This window comes from Ceratotherium simum, chromosome 3 (genome assembly GCF_057802395.1).
Source record: "Ceratotherium simum simum isolate JZ-2026a chromosome 3, ASM5780239v1, whole genome shotgun sequence".
Taxonomy (NCBI): Eukaryota; Metazoa; Chordata; class Mammalia; order Perissodactyla; family Rhinocerotidae; genus Ceratotherium; species Ceratotherium simum.
Window position 1 is genome coordinate 58304757 of NC_141902.1, and position 17144 is coordinate 58321900.

General features: G+C 37.1%; 2 protein-coding genes across 2 annotated transcripts in view; both read right to left on the reverse strand.

The window, feature by feature from the left end:
• Positions 1 to 4087, reverse strand: part of CSNK1G1 (casein kinase 1 gamma 1) — a 196623-nt gene extending 192536 nt beyond the window's left edge. Inside the window, exon 1 of the mRNA XM_087428414.1 lies at positions 4008 to 4087. The gene's annotated coding sequence lies outside the window, so the exon portion shown is untranslated. The remainder of the gene's footprint in view (positions 1 to 4007) is intronic.
• Positions 1 to 17144, reverse strand: part of PCLAF (PCNA clamp associated factor) — a 92415-nt gene that overhangs the window by 74421 nt on the left and 850 nt on the right. The window contains exons 3-4 of the mRNA XM_004421685.3: positions 14787 to 14949; positions 7248 to 9585 (exon numbers count right to left, since the gene is read on the reverse strand). Coding sequence (XP_004421742.1) covers positions 9540 to 9585; positions 14787 to 14949 — 209 coding nt within the window. The 3' untranslated portion in view covers positions 7248 to 9539. The remainder of the gene's footprint in view (positions 1 to 7247; positions 9586 to 14786; positions 14950 to 17144) is intronic.

A 17144-nucleotide genomic window follows, 5' to 3' on the forward strand; every position in this document is an offset into this window, starting at 1 on the left:
GTAGCAACTGGCACAAGGTAAGACAAAACTCACTACTGAAAGAGTAAGTCTAAGTGGACTTACTACTAAATTAAAAATCCTCAGCAGAAGCTTCTCTTCTGGTTGTGACATCAAAGGAAAAAAAGATTTATCCTCTATCTCCATAATCCTTGTTTTTAGCAACTTCCACCAACAGACAGACTATGGTAAGCACTACTCACAAGAACGGCTTATTAAGTGAAGGATGACAAAGATTCATGAAGCTACCTAATGCTCAGATGGTTTGAGAAAACAATCACTTTTTGGGGGGTGGCGAGGGAGGGTGAGGAAGGTTGGCCCTGAGCTAACAGCTGTTGCCAACCTTCCTCTATTTTTTGTATGTGGGATGCCACCACAGCATGGCTTGATTAGTGGTTTATAGGTCTGCGCCCGGGATCCAAACCCACGAACCCCAGGCTGCCAAAGCAGAGTGTGCAAACTTAACCACTACACCACTGGGTTGGCCCCAACAATCACTTTTGACCAGTGTCTGTGATCTTTCTGTGTAACTCAATATAAAAATGCAAGTTCTTTTAGTTACATATTCACTGATATAGCTGAAATTAAATAACCTAAATCTACTGAGGATTTTTTTTTTGAAAAATAATCTGATGAATTCAAAGCCACAAAACATGAAGGGGTGAGGGAATCAGGAATCTGAAACAGATGGCGTCTCTCTAATTTTTTTTTCCTGAGTCCATCTTGAACACAATCCCAATAATGTCAAAATCCAATTTAGCTCTCCAAATAAGTAATCTACAAAACTTAAAATGGTAGTTCTAAAGTAAATTCATCCTTTTTTTTTCCTCTCAGATTCTCCAAGTTCCTATATTAGGCAGAAATGAGTAGAGACAAGTTAGATGTTAAAAGAGAAAAACTATCCTTCCACAAATTCTAAAGTTCTTTCATGAAAATCTACTTCCACTTACCTGAAGCCATTGAAGCAGTTTCAATCAAGACTGGTGATATTAAAATCTGTCTATGCTATCAGCCTTTTTTTCTGGATTCAGTGATTATTTATCCTTATTAGAGACCAAATCATATCTCCAAAAAGAAATATGCTTTAAAATAGAAACAAACTCTGGAAGAATACTCATTTGGTTTGAGTCAGTCTAGCATTTTCTAAACATTTCCACAGTAACTCTTTCACTCCTGATTTGGCAGCACCAATAAAATTAACTGTGCTTTGTTCATTATATGATTCTAAAACTTTTCCTAAAACTTTCTGAGATCATCGAAGAGATGGATATTAAAGGAAGGTTTAGTCATTTTTAGATTTCCTGACAAGCAAATTCCATAACCGACAACTGCAAAGATCCTTGGAATGGCCACATACTTTGCTTGAGTGGAAAAGGTCATTAAGAAAAGTATCATCTCTAACAGTCTCCAATTTAGATAGATCTTTTTACTCTAACAGCTAGTATCCTATCTCTTTTACCAAAATAAAGGTTTATTAAACTTTTATGAGAAGATAGAGAAAAAAATGGGAGCTTCTGATGGGTTTACCAAAGCAAGATAATATGGCCTCAACTTTAAGACTCGAAAGATGATGAAAAATAATGATCCAGGAAAGGATAGGAAAAGCTAATATATATATATACTAAACACTGTGCACTCTCATAAAAGCCATTTAGAAAGTTGAATAACCTTACAAAAAATCTACAAATGTAGCAAAAACATAATTTCAACTCTTTGTAAAAAAACAGTATAGAGACTTTTTAAATAATTCTAAACATATCCATCCATTCATCAATTTGACCAATATTTATTTGGTGACTATTATGTAGCTGCAGTGGCAGATAAAATTTAAAATAGTATTTCTAGCTCAAGAAGCATGCGATACACTTGAGTTTTATCAAAAAAAAAGTTCAACTCTGTTTAAAAGATAGAGATATGGGGAAGAAATATATTTGAAAATTCCTCTCAAAAGCATGCAAAATCTATAAACCTCTCTAAAAAGTGCTACTGAATTGCAAACTTTGTACCCACTTTTCACATAAAAAAACTATCATAAGAGAAGGTTATTTGATTTTTATACTTTGAGTATAAAGTACATTTAAAAATTAAAAATTACTAACTACAAGTTACATCAAAAAGCAAACTATATTAGCTGAAAATCTGACATATAATAGGCTACATATAACTATCATTTTAAATCTACAAAATGAATATTAAAAACTTCGTGTTTCTGAGATTTATTTCTATATTCTCATCATAAATGATTTAAAGGCAGAAAACCATTCCGTTTTCATTTTATCTGTAAGTTTTGCTATAGTTGAACGATATTTAAGATGACTCACAATACTGATGTTGATTTTAATCTTAAAATTACAATTACTTTCTATTTTATGCCCAAATTTTACTTCTCTTCAAAGACATGTGATGTTACTTAAGACTAACATACGTTACTTTTTAAATGTTTTTCTTATCAATCCATACTACACACACCACAAATCTGAGAAAAACCTTTGAAACACTATTGCTTATTTCGATAAATGCATGTATTCTGCTTTATTTTTAAAAGTTTAAAGAAACCACTGATGACTGAATTTCATGCTACTTATGACCAATTTCTAGAAGCCACTGAAAGTCCTGTTGTACACATATGTTTTGGAATATTATGATCCAGTTCCCTTATCTCATACCTCATTCCACAAAACTGGGCTACCCTGACTGTGTAAGATTAATGATAATAATTCATCTTTCAACAAGAAAGTGCTTCCATTAAAAGTGGGTTGTTATTTAAATACATTACCCCCCTTAGAACACTAGTAAGAATTTTAACTCATTTTACTTATGAAGAAACTGAATCTCTGGTAGGTTCCACGACTTGCCCAAGGTCAACAACTAGCCAGTAGCAGTCTGAGTTCAATCCCAGATTTACCTACCTCAAAGCCAATACTTCCACTTGACCACAATTATCTCCTTAAAGGATTAAGAGACAGGCTCAAAAGAAGAGAATCTTGTCTCTCTGAACACTCACATATCTATTCTGAGACATCTATCACCACACAGTACCTATAATTCAGTCACTGATTGAAATATAAAAGAAGAGGATCCTTCTGCTTCATTTAAACTAGGGCAAGCTTACTGGCAGGTAAGAAAGAGGCTGGAAAAGGCTTGCCTCAACATGTCTCACCTAGACCTCTATACCTACCTATACGGTTCCCTCAGTCTATTTTTTATAAACACGCATATCTACCAAACAAGGCTATGCCGGACTAGCCTACAGTTTGGTGCTTTTCAGAATTGCACTTTTCTAAGATAATTTATACCAGATTTAATATCGAGCTGGGAAACTTGGTTGAATATGCCATTCTGGCACTTTCCAAACATCTGAAGTATCATTTAGGGGCAACAAACCCAGTTCCATCCTCTTTCTTTTACGCTGTGATGCCTGCCCACTTAGGGGGTACCGCTCTTGTACCACGCTGGGGCAAGAGAGCAATAAAGGAAGAAGCAGGGGAAGCGCACGGAAGTTGGGTGGAGGGAGGTCGCCTTACCCACTCTTCTGCCCTAGCTCTGCCAAGGGCGGCTCCCCGCGGTGCCCAACCTACTCACAACCCCCACAATCCTCGAAGCCCAGCTCTGTCCCAGCGGGGTGGGCAGAGGAAGCAGGCAATGGGATTCCCCAGCCACCCCGCCGAGGTCCATGCTCTCCTTGTGGCCCCGGAGGATGCTCCCCCTTTCAGAGCGAGCCCTCCAGGTGGCAAACTCTCCGTCCACACCGGCTAAAATCTTCTGCATCGGAGAGGACGCCTCCTCCGCAACCTCAACCCGGCCACCCGAAACTCTCCGCCAGCGATGTCCCCCAGCCCCCCCATTCCACCCCCGCAACCCTCCACAGACACACACGCCGGCCTGCGCCCCACCCAGATTCTCGGCGTCCCCCTCCCAGACTGGGAGAAGGGCCACCCACCTGCCCCCACAAACACACACACACCCTCAAGCTCCAGCCTCTCGGACCCCGTCGAAGCCGGAGCGAGTACCTCGTCCGGCCGTACTGCGGGGCTCAAATGGGGCGGGCGCAGTCCCCTCCCGGAGACTCCAAGTACTTCTCTACCCACCCGCAGTGGCGGCTTCTCTCTTTCCCAGGAATGGGAGGCAGGAGAGGTGCAGGAGGGGAGGGGGGAAGGCGAGGAGCCGAGGGGCGGCAGGAGCCGAACCGGAACCACTACCCCCGGCCCCACCCTCGTTCCGGCGCACAGCACTCTGGCGCTCCGGATAGGACAAACTTAAATAAGCAGAGAGCGAGAGATGGACACCACCACTTCCGGGTCATCCCCACTACTGCCCCTCCTTAGCAACCGCGTGGAGTTGCTAAGCGGAAGTGCCTTCAAAGACAACCACCCTCATTTCTTCCGGGACTATCGGGAGGTAGCTGGGAGCGTGTTCTCCTCTTTGGTGACACTCTCTTACCTTCTACTTCTGGTCTCAGACAGAGCACACGCTTTGCTGCCAGAGTCACGACGCCCATCCTGCTTTTCCCTTCAGCTGTACTTGCCCCAACAGCCCCCAGCCTCAGCCACTCTATACACCTGCTCCCTCCCGCCCTGAGTCCCTGGCCGACCCATTGGCTCCTCCTAGGCTCTCTCTGGACTCTCGTGCGAGTTATTTTCTGGCGGTTTAGCAAGCATCTCCCTCTTGTGGATTTTCAGTTGTGTTTCAACTGGGTTTTAAAAGTCTCCTTCAATGTTATGAAAGCTTTTACATGCACTCCGTTCTCCTGTGACAGCCCCTGAAACCGAACGGTGAGAAAAGTTTTGTCTTCACCCATCTTCTCTTTTGTAAGGATCGCACATGTTTGTGTATGATCTGGAAATAACCTAGCTAAATGGAAGGGCAAAACAAAGATTCGCTATAAACCAACCAAGTAGAGTGATTTTAATCTTTAAAAGAAAAGGCAATGAGAAAAGGCCAAAGGAAGCCGGTAATCAAGCTTGAGAAGGAGGAGAACATTTAATCCTCCACTCAGGATAAACTTTCATACCTACACCGTGGACAACAAAACTATTGAGAGACTTAATTTATTCTTATGTCGGGTGATCTGGGCTTTGAAAATATTGGGAAAACTACTTGTTAGAGTAAAAATCAGCAATATAATTAATCTTCTCTAGAAAAATGACCCGTATTATGATGGCAGTTAAATAGTCAGAGAAATGTAGTTGGGCATTCAGAAAACAATGAATAAAAATCTTGGTTTGACTTTCCTATCTTGCATAGGTCTGCTTAAAAGCAGTAAAGCTTAAGAGTACCTCCTGAATTTGTTGTCTATTCCATAGCAGCCAATGTACTTGCCACTGCTGGCTCCAGTTTTATTGGTCATGATAACCTCTTAGTCACCAATATTGGACTGCTGGGGCAGAGGAGATGAGCTTTGGTAAATTAAAAGAAACAGCAGGTCTGTTGGTTTCCTGTACACATGAGACAGCATTAAATTGATTCACCCTGGACAGTAAGTTCAGCAAAACCTTTAGGAAATCACTTCAGATTCAAATGTCAGTAGTAGGTTTACTAAGTCTAAAACATCTGACCCTTGCCATCGACATGCACACATGTGGGAGTATATACATGCCTACAATTCAAATGGAACCTGCACACACCCCGTAATTGTTCTTTAAAAAACCTGGCTGAGGCTGGCCCAGTGGCGTAGTGGTTAAGTTCCCATGCTCCGCTTTAGTGGCCCCGAGTTTGCAGGTTCGGACCCCGGGGGCAGACCTACACACCACTTGTCAAGCCATAGTGTGGTGGTGTCCCGTATACAAGATAGAGGAAGACTGGCACAAATCTTAGCTCAGGGCCAATCTTCCTCAAGCAAAAAGAGGAAGATTGGCAACAGACGTTAGCTCAGGGCCAATCTTCCTCACCAACACAGGCACATACACAAAAAAAAACTGGCTGTAAGTGACTAGTGATAAACCTGTTACTATGACAAAATTTAGCTTGGTATTTCAATTGCTAACAGGTTTGAATATCAAAAAGTTTTAAATTAGAGAAATAAAACTGAGGGCCAGCCCCGTGGCTTAGCGCTTAGGTGCGCGAGCTCCGCTGCTGGCGGCCCGGGTTCGGATCCTGGGCATGCACCAACGCACCGCTTCTCCGGCCATGCTGAGGCCGCGTCCCACATACAGCAACTAGAAGAATGTGCAGCTATGACAGACAACTATCTACTGGGGCTTTGGGGGAAAAATAAATAAATAAAATCTTAAAAAAAAAAAAAAAGAAATAAAACTGAGCCCAATTAGCAATGACTTATCTAAAACTATGGTGGACTTAGATGTCTCTAAAAAATTTCAAACATGATTATGGTAAATGTATTTTATAGAAAGAAACGTTTGTTGGGTAAAATTAATAGTTAAGATTAAATGTGATAGTTTAATCCAACATAGAAATACCAAGTCCTATGCATCATTTATTTTTCCCATCGCCTAAAGAAATATGACTTAAAACAGCATTCATTTAGATCCTCTCTTCCTACAGTTTTTAAAAAATTATTCTTCAGTCACTTTTGTATAGGTGTATGAATAACTGTCTTGACTCTTAAATGGTCACATGACCTCTATAATTCTTTCATTTTCAACATATTTATTGCTTGGAGACCTCTAAAGATGTATAGCACAATCCACAACTAAAACTAGCTATGCAGGTTTAACTACACTTTTAGGATTTTGTGAGCGATACTATAGGAATCCATATTCCTAATATGAACTGTAACTAGAACAATACTCTCAGATCTAGGCTAGATCTCAAATAGCCTACAAAGTCAGTACAGTACCTTCATTCTGTAGATCAATATAGGACCTCCAGCCTTTTTTCCCAGTCTGTTGAAAGCTTTTTTCAATTTTTTTATTGCCCCTTGTAATTAGGTAAGAAAGAATGGTATCTAATGTTTCTAGGGTATCTAATGTTTACTTTTGGAAAACCTAACACTCTGTAACTCAATAATTAATATTCAGATATTCCTGAGTAACTAATATTCAAATAATCTTAGAGTTCCATTGGCATCTTCAAATATAAAAGATAACAAAACTAGAGCCTAACAATTAGTGAATACTTGAGATCAGTTAGAAGAAATGTAGCCACATTTACCATTTATGTGCCTAAGCAATATACAGCACAAAAGACAACCCCTTACAAAAGCGGCTTAGAGAAATTCACTTAGGACACATGTGACATAAACAATGGAATGTTTAGTCTTAGGAAGAGAAGGCGAAAAATGTAACAGTTACCTTTAAATACTTGAAGGTCGTCATGTGGAAGGAATACTTTGTTCTGTGTTATTTCAAGGACATAACCAAGAATAGGAGGAGAGGAGTTAGAAAAATTCAAATTTTTAACTCATAACATTTTTCACAATTAGAGTAGCTAACTAATAAAACAGTCTGCCTAATGAACAGCTGTAACTGGCTTGGGTTGAACAAGATGACTTCTAACATTCCTCCTAATTTTGATTCAGTGAGGATCTCTCTTACCTCCATATGCTATCCTCAAAGGATTCTATCCTCAACCATTGTAACAATGTTAATTGGACCAAGGCCCAACTGAACCTTCAATTTTTCCAAAAGTGAGTTAGCCTGGAAGATTCTAAGTACAGTTAGATTTGTAAGCGGTGTCTATACATATATGGGAAAGGTGCAGAAAAGCAGTTTCTGCTTTTTAAAAAAATGATAAGCATTTGTCATCTTATAAATAACTCTTGGAGCACACTTTATAATTTTCACCATAGTATTGCTCTTCCATTGTGAAACTATGTAAACACAAAATACATATGATCCTCACAATGTTCTAGCATTCAAAAATTCCAGAAAAGTAGTTTTAATCATTGTTTAAAAATGATTAATGTCAAAAAATTGTCAGTAATTTGACACTAGCATTAATAATTTGAATAATCTATTCAAAGAGGAAAACAAGATTAACTTTGTGAAGAAGGGTATAAAATTACAAACTTAGTTTAATTATCTTTTTAATGTATAAATTTTATTTTTGGATTCAGTTTCAGTGGAAACAAAGAATCTGTACTTCCCTCATGTTCAGAAGAGGCTCAATTGCCAATCTACATTTTAAAAAAGCTTTGGCAAGGAAGCGGATTACATGGGACTCTGCCTGATAAAAGTGAGATACTATCAAATATTGTATATTGGAAACCAGTAGGTTCCTTAGGTCAAATTTTTTAGAAACAATTACATATCAAAATTAGACTTCATTGGACACACCACCAAAAATTCTGTCAATGAAAAATAGCAAAGCAGCTTTCAACCCAGCAGAGCTTGACTTTAATAGAGTTGGTTTGAGCTACTCTTTAATAAGAAGCCTAATTATCAAGGAGCTACTTAGGATAAAAACTCTGCTTGAAATTCAGTAACATTTTGTTTGATATCCACCTCTAAAAGACAAAGGAAAAAATATAATCTACAATCATTAGGACTCAGTTTGGAAGCTGATAAAATCAGGTCAATGCACTGATTTGTATTGAGAAGAAATAAAATAGAAATATCTAGTAGGATATAATCTTAGGAAGCACACAAATGGATAGTCTATTTTGAAAATAAGTAAATATTCATTTATTAAAAACAAACTTCAGAAAAACATGACTGTTAAAAGATGGTTGATTTTGACGACAGGATGTCAGTGAGCAAAAAGTGTGATGAGGAAGCAAGATCAATTACCAAGCAATATTATACCCACCTCTTCAATTATACCCCTAGTTATCTTGAAAAATATAATGGTAGCTCCAAGGACTTTGGACATAGCTCTGGGTTTATGGCATGATTTGCTTTTCATGTTTTATTGATTTCCAACTTTAAAAGTATCAGCACAAAGCGTAATATTTTATGATACTGAATCAAATGCATATTCTAGGAAAATTCCTCTCTTTTAATGTGGTTTATGGAATCTTCCTGCCTGATTCTATGCTAGTATTTTGTATTTTTGTTGTTGTTAGAAGCTTTATCAACCGTTTAAACCATCAGGATCAAATTGCCCTTAAATTTTTCTAAGGAGAAGATAGATAGTCATCCAAATTTTTTCAACATTGCATCATTGGTCCCCTTTCTTAAAAAGGGTATGGGTTCAGTTTAATTAATACTGAATCTTTTTAATGTGCAAAAATCTAACTCTGCTTTTTAAAGCAAAGCAAAGGAACAAAAATATGGCACCATTCCAATAATCAAATGCCAATAAAAATGGCAGCAGTACAAAGATCTAAACAAATCTCAAATACAGCAGATTCATAATTAGAACACCATGCAATGATTTGTTGTTAGCAAGAACAAGAAGCTTAATAACAGGTAAAAGAAACCAAATACTGCATTATATTGAGTACCAAGCCAAGTAACCATAGTTAATCTTACAAACTCACCAATATCATAATTACTTGCTTTTGAATAACTAAATGTAAGCCTCATTTTTTAAATTAAATGTCTATTGAACAAAGCTAATTGGAACAAATACATTTATGCAAATTTACATCCTAGAATACCAGAGTAAACAGGAGACACTAGTCAAGGATGAATAAGAAAGTTCTATTCTTTTTCGTCATCTGTGTCATCAGGTGGCAAAGGACATGCTCTGTGGAAAGAATAGAGAACTTCAATAGTCACTCTAGTATCAACTGTTTAAAAAACAAACCAAAAATAGTTACAAACTTGTATAAATCAGGAACATTAATTAACAGTGCGGTGGTCAAGTGACTAGAAATGAGAAAAAATTAAACTCCGTTAATTGACACCACCTACAAATTACTAGAGCAACAAAATTTTTAACAATTTATTTTGCCTGTTAATTTGCTGAAACAGTGTTTCTCCTTTAGAATATGTTGCCTTTTTATTAATAGGGGAATCTCTATTTCTATTGCATCTTCTTTCAACATGTTAAGTGGATTGATAAACAGAGTATAATCCTTCAGCAAGAACTTTGTGATAATAAAAAGCAAAACAATTAGGGAGCTGGCCCAGTGGCATAGTGGTTAAGTTCGTGCGCTCCGCTTCGGCAGCCCAGGGTTTGCAGGTTCAGATCCTGGGTGCGGACCTATGTACCAGTTATCAAGCCATGCTGTGGCAGGAGTCCCACATAATAAAGTAGAGGAAGATAGTCATGGATGTTAGCCCAGGGCCAATCTTCCTCAGCAAAAAGAGGAAGATTGGCAATGGATGCTAGCTCAGGGCTAATCTTCCTCACCAAAAAAAAAAGCAAAAAAATTAACCAATCCACCTGAGCAGAAAAAACATAGACTGTATTACACAATGAATGTATTATGAATGAATTATACAAATGTATTACCTGATTAGAAAAACCCCAAAATTGTTTAAGTTGGCATATAGTAGTCATCCCTTTTGAAAAATAATTTACATTATCCCAAAGCCATTTTGTACTCATTACACTTTTTACAGACAAAAAGTCAATTAAAAACTTACTCATAAATCTGAATTTTTTTTTAGAGCTAATGAAGCATTGTGAGATCTATTCTAAAATAATCAGTTTATAATAATATTATATAATAATATTATTATAAACATTATAATATAATAATAATATAATAATAAATCTTGTAAATATAGTAATAGATCACTTACTATAGATTTACTATTGATAGTAAGATTTATTATTGATAGTAAGTAGTAAACTCTCAGTTTATAAGAAAGATTTCTGCTATAATCTCCCTAATCTATAGTAAGTGATCTATTACTATAGATTTACTATTGATAGTAAGATTTATTATTGATAGTAAGTAGTAAACTCTCAGTTTATAAGGACATAAATAAATCAATAGATTTACTATCAATAAAGGAGTAATTACAAGTCTCTTAAACAAAGACGAATCTAACAGAGGGACCAAAAGGAATAATATAAACCTCTATTACCTAGTTTTATGTCACAGATTTTATTATACCATGGATCAAAGTTCTTTATGAGAATATATGTGTAATCTTTTCCATATGATGGAAAGCCTGTAATATAGGTTTTATTGCTATGATGATCAATGGTATAGCCATATTTGGCTATATTGCCAAATATTTTGTTTCCTTAACGGAAGTCACAAATAATTCAAGAGGACTGTAATATATCCTAGAGCTAATATCAACTATTAGCTTATTCATATTAGAAAGAGAAAGAACAAGGAAGAATGGTGCCAGACAATGAGAGAGAACTAAAAGAGACCTGTAGGATCATGAAAGCAAGTCTATTAAATGGCTCTATCCAAAATATATCCCCTTGGGTGTTTTTTATGGAGACCAGAAATCATAATAGTGATATAGCAACAAAATCTAAAATTTAGTTACTGCTCCAGAGTTTGACATTCCTTTTAAATATCTCATAAGATGGATAGTAGGCACTCAATAACCATTTGCTAAATGACCTTATGAATAGTATTGAATATGCATAAACATCATTTTATATGTCAAATACTTTGTATTAATTGGTCTTTTGGCCATTTATTTTTATTTAGTTTGTTTCAGTGCAAATCAATTCCAAACACAATGTGCAATCCAAAACAGATGTACAGTGTTCATTCACACACATAGATCTCAAATAGCTTGAGATCTGTTGGATCTGGTTGTTCCTGTGTGAGTTTCTAAAGATGGCAAATATTGGCTTAAGACTTATTAAGAGTACTATGGCCATATTGGATACTGTAACATCTAAGCATCAGTGTGTGAACATAAAGATTTGTGAGCCAAAGATTTCATGGAACGTCTATTTCTAAAAAGGTTTCTGTACATCAAGGCAGTTGTAAAAGTTTTGCTTTCCAAAATCAAGTCCACTTAGGTTTAGGACAGGTTATAACTATCTAAAAATATTTACTGATATAGAAAGTGTTCTAAATGTAGCTATTCTTATTCATAAAGTTTTTTTTTAATATTTACAGAATAAGCACAAAAGTGTTGTGAATTTAATGCAGGCAAGTTTCCAGTCTTCACTTCCCAAATACTTAATATACATTATTTTTGCCTCTTTCATACATTTGCCTTCAAAACAGATCAGTTTTTAGGTTGCAAAAATTATTCAGCATATGCAGAAATAAAAAGCAGTATTTTAAGATTGGTTGAAATCGATGCACTTCTAATCTTGGAATCAAGTTAAGTGATCCAAGTTAGCTAAATGAATCTGGCACTCGTGTTGGATAGGAATGTGTGATAGGAAATACCTGTCATTTGACTTTTAAGTGTAAATGCAAGAATTATTCAATGCTTGGATTTGTAGTAGATTCCAATCGATCATTGCCCTGACACATGTCAGTTACTACATTAAGTCAAATGCAATGCCATATCCAAAGCGTTAAGTTCCCAAGAAAACAGTGAAACCTTAACAATGTAAAACTTTATGTAGAGTATATCAGCATTAAATTAGGACTGCTGAAACAATACACAGAGGATTTACAGTAACACCTGGTGGTTCCTTCCAACATACATCTAAATAGAATCATGGAAGCTTTTAATATTACCTAATCATTTTATGGCCTTCTAGATTTAAGGAACCAAATTGAAAACTGTATCTCCATTCCACAGCTCATCCTTTTTCTCTAGATCAAGGTGAAATTATTCTCATTTTCAAGGCAGAGTTTTAAGTGTCCATATTTTTTTGTGTGTGTGAGGGAGATCAGCCCTGAGCTAACATCTGTGCTAATCCTCCTCCTTTTGCTGAGGAAGACCGGCTCTGAGCTAACATCTATTGCCAATCCTCCTCCTTTTTTATTTCCCCAAAGCCCCAGTAGATAGTTGTATGTCATAGTTGCACATCCTTCTAGTTGCTGTATGTGGGACGCGGCCTCAGCATGGCTGGGCAAGCAGTGCGTAGGTGCGCGCCAGGGATCCGAAACCCGGGCCGCCAGCAGCAGAGTGCGTGCACTTAACCGCTAAGCCACCAGGCCGGCCCTAGTGTCCGTATTTCTTAAGCTACGCTTACATCATTATTTTTCACATCACATCATTAATTTTCGATGTTGTCTCTCTCTTCAGTCTTGTACATGAAACTCCAGAAGATTTAATATTGGCATTCAAATCCTTCAGATGCTCTTTAAACCAGTCCAATTTGAGACTCGCAACGTTTTCTGTGTTAATGGATTAGTAATTAGTAGATTTGATGAAGACCTTTTTTTCCTTGCCACACTGATCTTCTAGATGCCATATGGATTGGGCTTTAAAATATGGATTGGTGAACTGTAGATGTTTCTTGACCTAAGTCTCTTAACAGTAGAGATGTAGAAGGGCAAAGAGCACAAAGAGACTTGCTGTTAATTGCGCGGCACAGCTGACTGTTGTGGTTTCCAACGTTTGCTCTGGTGTGCTGGTTAAAGGAACGAGTGAATAAATCGATGTGGGTAGAAGCAGGACCAGAAGCAGCAACCACATACTGTGGCTAGCCACCATCTCCTTGCCCTGTTGGTCACTGTGCATTGGGTCAGGCCCTCTGCTTGGCACACTGGAAGGTCAAAGGCCTCTAGCTGGTGCAGGGGAGGTAGCTAGCAGGGTCTTAAATCAGGAGGCATCATAATGGCAGTAACATGGCAGTACCCGCCCACCTGTGCTCACCACTCCTGGCCCCCCCATCAAATAATTTGCTTTCGAAACAAAATATTTCAAAGTTGTTTAGAGAACCTGGACCATATTACTTATAAATCTATAAAAAAGAAAAAAAAAAGCAGGTTTGTATTGTCTTGGGCATTATTGTAAGTGACATTTTTTTCCTGATTCTTTGTGTGGGGTTTTGTTTGTGTGTGAGGAAGACTGGCAACTGGTGTTAGCTCAGGGCCAGTTGCCAATCTTCCTCTTTTTGCTTGAGGAAGAGTGGCCCTGAGCTAACCCATCTTCCTCTATTTTGCATGTGGGATGCCACCACAGCATGGCTTGATGAGTGGTGTAGGTCTGCGCCTGGATCCAAACCTGGGAACCTGGTCCGCTAAAACAGAGTGCCACGAACTTAACCACTGTGCCACCAAGCCAGCCCCCTCCTGATTCTTAAAAGTACGTTTGTTGTTGCAAGTTGGTAACACTGAGTGAGTATGAGGAGAGATTTTTACCCAGAGATAATTACTATTGATATTTGGTATATTTTATACAGACATCTGGCATATTTATATACATGTCTTTTACACAATAAAGATTGTACTTTTGTATCCAGAATTTTTGCTTAACATTTATCATAAGCATTTTACTGACATTAGAAGCTTAAAAAGCATGATTTTTCTTAAAAAGTTGGCAGATTGAACTCTGTATGTGTGCAGTTTTATCTTTACCTAGTTTTGTTTTGAAATATTCTTACGTATTTATAGAGAAGTTGTAAAGAAAATACACCATGGTGTTAGTTTTGATTGTTTCTAAGTGATGGGGATTTCTGTACTTTACAACTTTTCTACATCGGTTATACATTTGTTGTGGAGGTTGAACTATTAGTTTTTTTGAGGGACGGGGTTAATGGAATTCAAGCTAGATAACCCAACATGGAAACTACTTTTTGGAAAAAAAAGACTATAGAAAATAGACAGTAAAAATTAAAGAATAAAGACAGGAAGTTCATGGTTAATAATGTAGCATTTATCATCTAAATGGGAACTGATCCTCTTTGAGTGACTGGAATGAGTAAAAATAATACCTTTCACTGATGTTTGTAATTTGGGGGTGACATAATAAGATTAGCACAAGTTTAAAAAACCTCTGGTTTGTATTTTCTTATCTGCTCAAGGAGAAACCTTAAAATTACTCAATATTCTATTGTCTTTTATTTTCAAGAATACAAGTATTTTCTTTACATTCCAGAGTATAAAAACTTACTTTCTCTTTGCTTTTCCTAAGCCACTGCTTCCTGCCTCTTCAGGAATCCGATTCTCTTTCTCAGAAACTCTAGGGGACAGCCTGAAGAATTCTCCAATTCCTTTTTGCCACTTGGGAGTTGGGCGCACACAAACTGGATTCCCTCCTGCATACTTATTTTCAGCTATAAAATATAAACAGATGGAACTAAATAAGAACTAAGAATCTAGTCGCCATTCCTTAAAGGGAAACAATTCTTTAACATCAAATCTAAAGGGTATTAGATGGTATTACATCCATCTTAAAATAAAGAATTACAAAATGTGACATGATAAAGCTGTATTCAGTCAATAGTACATTACTATACATTATATATAATAATGTGTAATACTTTATTATAGTTATCCTTTAGCCTAGAAAAATAGCATTAACTAAATTTTTACAACTGGAAAATATTTTTCATACTTTGTCGACAAGCAGAGCTATTCAAATAGTCTTATGTACTATCATACTAAAGTTTGACATACTTTTTCCTAATATAATGTAGCACCAGGTAGTATAGACTGCCAAACTTTTACTTAATAAGGTCATTTAAAGCACATATAGAAGGCAAAACAAGTATACGTACAGTAATGTGAAAGTTTCCACAAAAATAGGTTCCACTTTTCAAAGCACTTGGCTCCTTTTCAGTTCACAAGGTAAATCCAATTCCTGATTATTTTAAAACAGTAATATAAAGGAAAAATTGAGGGAAAGTTCCTGCCCCTTTATAAAGTAATGATTAGAACACCAAGAGGAGGAAATTATTAAGTTACTACATATATCTGTTGCTTTAAACACATTTGTCACAAACTCTAGCAGTTAAAGAAAACATAAAAGTTGCTCCCATGTATACTGTCTGAAGTTATATTGCTTGTACTTTTTAAAAAGTACAAATAGCCTTTAAAAAATAATGATCCTTTGGTTCATAATTTTCCTGAAGGAAACTTATGGGAATGCTTTCACTACTAGAAAGTGTATAGCAGCAACAGAGAGTTCAGCATAGGATTCAAACCCAGCTCTGCTGATTTAGTTGTGTGACCTTTACCAAGGTATGTAACCTGAGCTTAAATTTCTTCATCTTTAAAATGAGGATATTTCCAATTTCATACAGTTGGTTATTGATTAAAAATAGAGATCTATTCTCACTCATATGTGGAATATAAACCAACACATGGACAGAGAAAACTATATTGTGGTTACCAGGGGCAACGGGGGTAGGGGGTGGGCACAAGGGGTGAAGGGAGACATATATATGGTGATGGACAAACAAAAATGTACAACCCAAAATTTCACAACGTTATAAACTATTAAAACATCAATAAAAAATAGAGATCTGTAAATGCCTTAATGATGCATTTGTCCAACACATGTTCACTAAGGATTAAAAAATAAATAAATAAAAGGGCCGGCCCAGTGGCATAGCGGTTAAGTTCGAGCAGGCCACTTGGGTGGCCAGGGTTTGCAGGTTCAAATCCCCCGGCAGGCGGATTGATGCATCTCTCATCAAGCGATGTGTGGCGTTGTCGCATATACAAAATGGAGGAAGATGGGCACAGATGTTAGCTCAGAGCCAGACTTCCTCAGCAGAAAGAGGAGGATTGGCAACAGATGTTAGCTCAGAGCCAATCTTCCTCACACACACAATAAAGGATCTATTCAATTGGCTCTGGTGATTCAACAGTAGACCAGACAATGGGATGTGGCCCTAATTGGAATTTAGTCTATCGGTATAGGGTATAAGATATTCCCAATAAATTCATCTACTTTCAGAATTTTTTAACTGCTGTTCCTTTTTATCTAAAGAGATTGAAATAGTAAATATTTTCTAATAAAATGTTTTATATAGAGGGAAGTTTGAGTTAACTTAAAAACCCATGAAGTCCTTAACAGTGTTCCCCTGTATGTTCTTAATTAGACCTTGTGGAATTAATCTTCCTAACTGCTGGATTTCCTTCTGAAAGAAATGAGGGACCAGTTGGCACGGTATTTTCTCAACCTCTCCTTGCACAGAAGGAGCAGTGTGAAGCTATTTCCCTGACCCGGTTTTTCCCTCCTAATGTCCTAAAGGCAGAATCAGGAGCTGCAAAATTGGAAAACACACACCGACGCCACACTCCAAAACAAAAAAAAAAAAAGAAGAAAGGAAGGAAAGAAAGAAAGAGAAAGGGAAAGAAGATAGGAAGGAAGGAAAGAAAAAGAAAAATATGCAGAAATGAAAACAAAAACATTTACACTAAGAAGATAACGTGATTAGCACTGTCAACTATCGTCCTAATTCTTAATCTAGTAAAGGGGCGCTTAAATAGCCTCCTACAATAAAAAGCTATCTGTCAATAT